Source organism: Eimeria mitis, genomic scaffold (assembly GCF_000499745.2).
Source record: "Eimeria mitis Houghton genomic scaffold, Emh_scaff8120, whole genome shotgun sequence".
NCBI classification, from domain to species: Eukaryota; Apicomplexa; class Conoidasida; order Eucoccidiorida; family Eimeriidae; genus Eimeria; species Eimeria mitis.
The window spans coordinates 1-1,993 of record NW_024016249.1 but is presented as its reverse complement, the minus strand read 5'-3'; the positions used below and the strand labels follow the sequence as shown (position 1 = coordinate 1,993).

At 47.3% G+C, this 1,993-nt stretch overlaps 1 protein-coding gene across 1 annotated transcript; it reads right to left on the bottom strand.

Annotated features, from left to right (window-relative positions):
* Positions 1-313: 313 nt before the first annotated feature.
* EMH_0093840 (uncharacterized protein) lies at positions 314-1,633 on the bottom strand (the record flags this gene model as incomplete). The annotated part of the gene is made up of 3 exons (XM_038023129.1): positions 314-345; positions 539-1,342; positions 1,453-1,633. 3 exons carry the CDS (start codon positions 1,631-1,633, stop codon positions 314-316), a joined length of 1,017 nt encoding a protein of 338 aa, XP_037878983.1.
* Between the last annotated feature and the right edge of the window lie 360 nt (positions 1,634-1,993).

The following is a 1,993-nucleotide window of genomic DNA, read 5'->3' as shown; positions in this document are numbered from 1 at the left end:
TTAGCAGTAAATCCTTCTGGGCACTGCACGAGAGGTTTTCGTTTTTCTTGTCGGTAACACATATCTAGCTGGCGTATTTCTACAGGAGAAACAAGTGGTTTCTTCTGATGATCTTTTAAATCATATCTGTACGTCTGGGGCCCCATAGGGGTGGGTATACCGAATAAACCAGTAGTTGGATCTAAATAACCCTTTTCCCGGGGTATGGGCCCCTTAGCTTTTGCTGCTGCTTTCTCTGCTGCTCGAGATGTTGCAGTATCCATCTTCAGCTGATGAACAGGGTCGTTGATGTGACGCCATTGGTTTACACCCATTATAAAATATGCATAAGGCAGCTTTGATCCTCTGAGACGACGAGGAGAAAAAGTACTCATTTTGTTCTCGTTGTTGCTGTCGGTCTTGTTCTTGTTCTTGTTCGTGTTGCTGCTAGTGATGGTGGCAGCATCAGCAGCAACAGGAACCCGGGACGTTTGTGTCGTTTTCCTGTTATTTCCAGCGACGACATTAATATTATTTTTTGCTGCTGCTTCCGCTTTACGTGTATTGCTTGAAAACATAATACTATCACCAACAACCGGAACAAACGATGCAAGGCGTCGGCTGCGGGCTCGCTGTTGTCTTCCTCTTTGCCGCCTGCCTATTGTATTTCTTGTATTCCCCATGATACCGCTTTCTTCTGGTTTTTCCTTTTCTTTTTCTTCTTCTTTGTCTCTCTTTTCTTCCTCTTCTTTTTCTTCGGCTTTTGCGTTTTCTTGTTCTTCTTCATCTCGGTGTTTTTCTTTGTCCTCTTTTTCTTGTTTATTTTCTTCTTTTCCGGTCTCCTCTTCTTCGTCTTCTTCTGCTCCGCGTCCTTCTGGTTCCTCCTCTTCCTCTTGTTCTTCTTCTGCTTCTCCGTTTTCAACTTCTTTTTGCTTTCCTTTTTCCGTTTGTCTTTTCCTTCCCGTCTCTTCTTCTTCTTCCTCTTCTTCGCCTTCTTCTTGCTCGTCTTCTTCGTATTCTTCGTCTTCTCGTTCTTCTTCGTGTTCTTCTTCTGGTCCTTCTTCTCGTCTATTTTCATCTTCTTCTTGTTCGTGTTCTTGCTCCTCTTCTTCGTCTGGTTCTTCTTCCTCTTCTTCTTCGTCTTCTTCTCTTTTTCGGTCTCTTTCTTCGTGTTCTTTTTCTTCGTCTTTATCTTCGTCTTCTTCTTCCTCTGCGTCAACCGCGGGTGTACGTGACGCCTCTCTTGTATCCTGTTCCTGCTGTTGTGTCCTTCTTGAACTGTTGTCTCTGCCGATACTCCCTGCCCCTGTCTCAGTCCGATGCGTTACGTTACCAGTTCTCTCATCATCATCATCACCCTCTTCTGCAACAGCCGGTCGCTGCCTGCGTCCTTGAGGCTGCCTCAGGCGCGAATCTTCTCTATTTCTAGAGCGCTGTCTATCCTTATCATCAGCATCTTCACCTTCTGAAGACCTTCTCGTTTCAGCAGATTGACTGCGGCGCGGCAGTCCTCCTCTCTGCTGGCCGCCTGCTGCACTTTCTCTATTTTGTGACCTGTTGTTGTCTTCTTCTTCCTCCTCTTCTTCCTCTCCTTCTTCCTCTTTTTCTTTTTCTTCTCCCTCTGCCGAGTCCTCTTCAACATCTTGGGGTGCATTTGGCGCCTCTTGTGCTCGCTGTGCCTGTTGGCGTGGCCGTCTGCTCTCGCGCGCTCTCTCAGTGTGACCCGTCAAGTTTCCAGTTCTTTCCTCATCATCAGCACTATTCTCTACAACAACTGGTCTTTGTCTGCGTAGTTGAGTCTGCCGCTGGCCCGAGACTTCCTCTATATCCCTCTTTCTATCATCAGAATCTTCCTCTTCTGCTGTTGCTTTCGTATCGTCAGGCCGGCCGCGGCGTTGCTGGCTTCCTCTCTGCCGCCCACCTGTTGCATTTATTGTATTTCGCGGGCTATTCCTTTCTTCGTTTTCTTGCTCTGCGTCACCCTGGGGTAAGCGTGATGCCTCTATTGCACGCT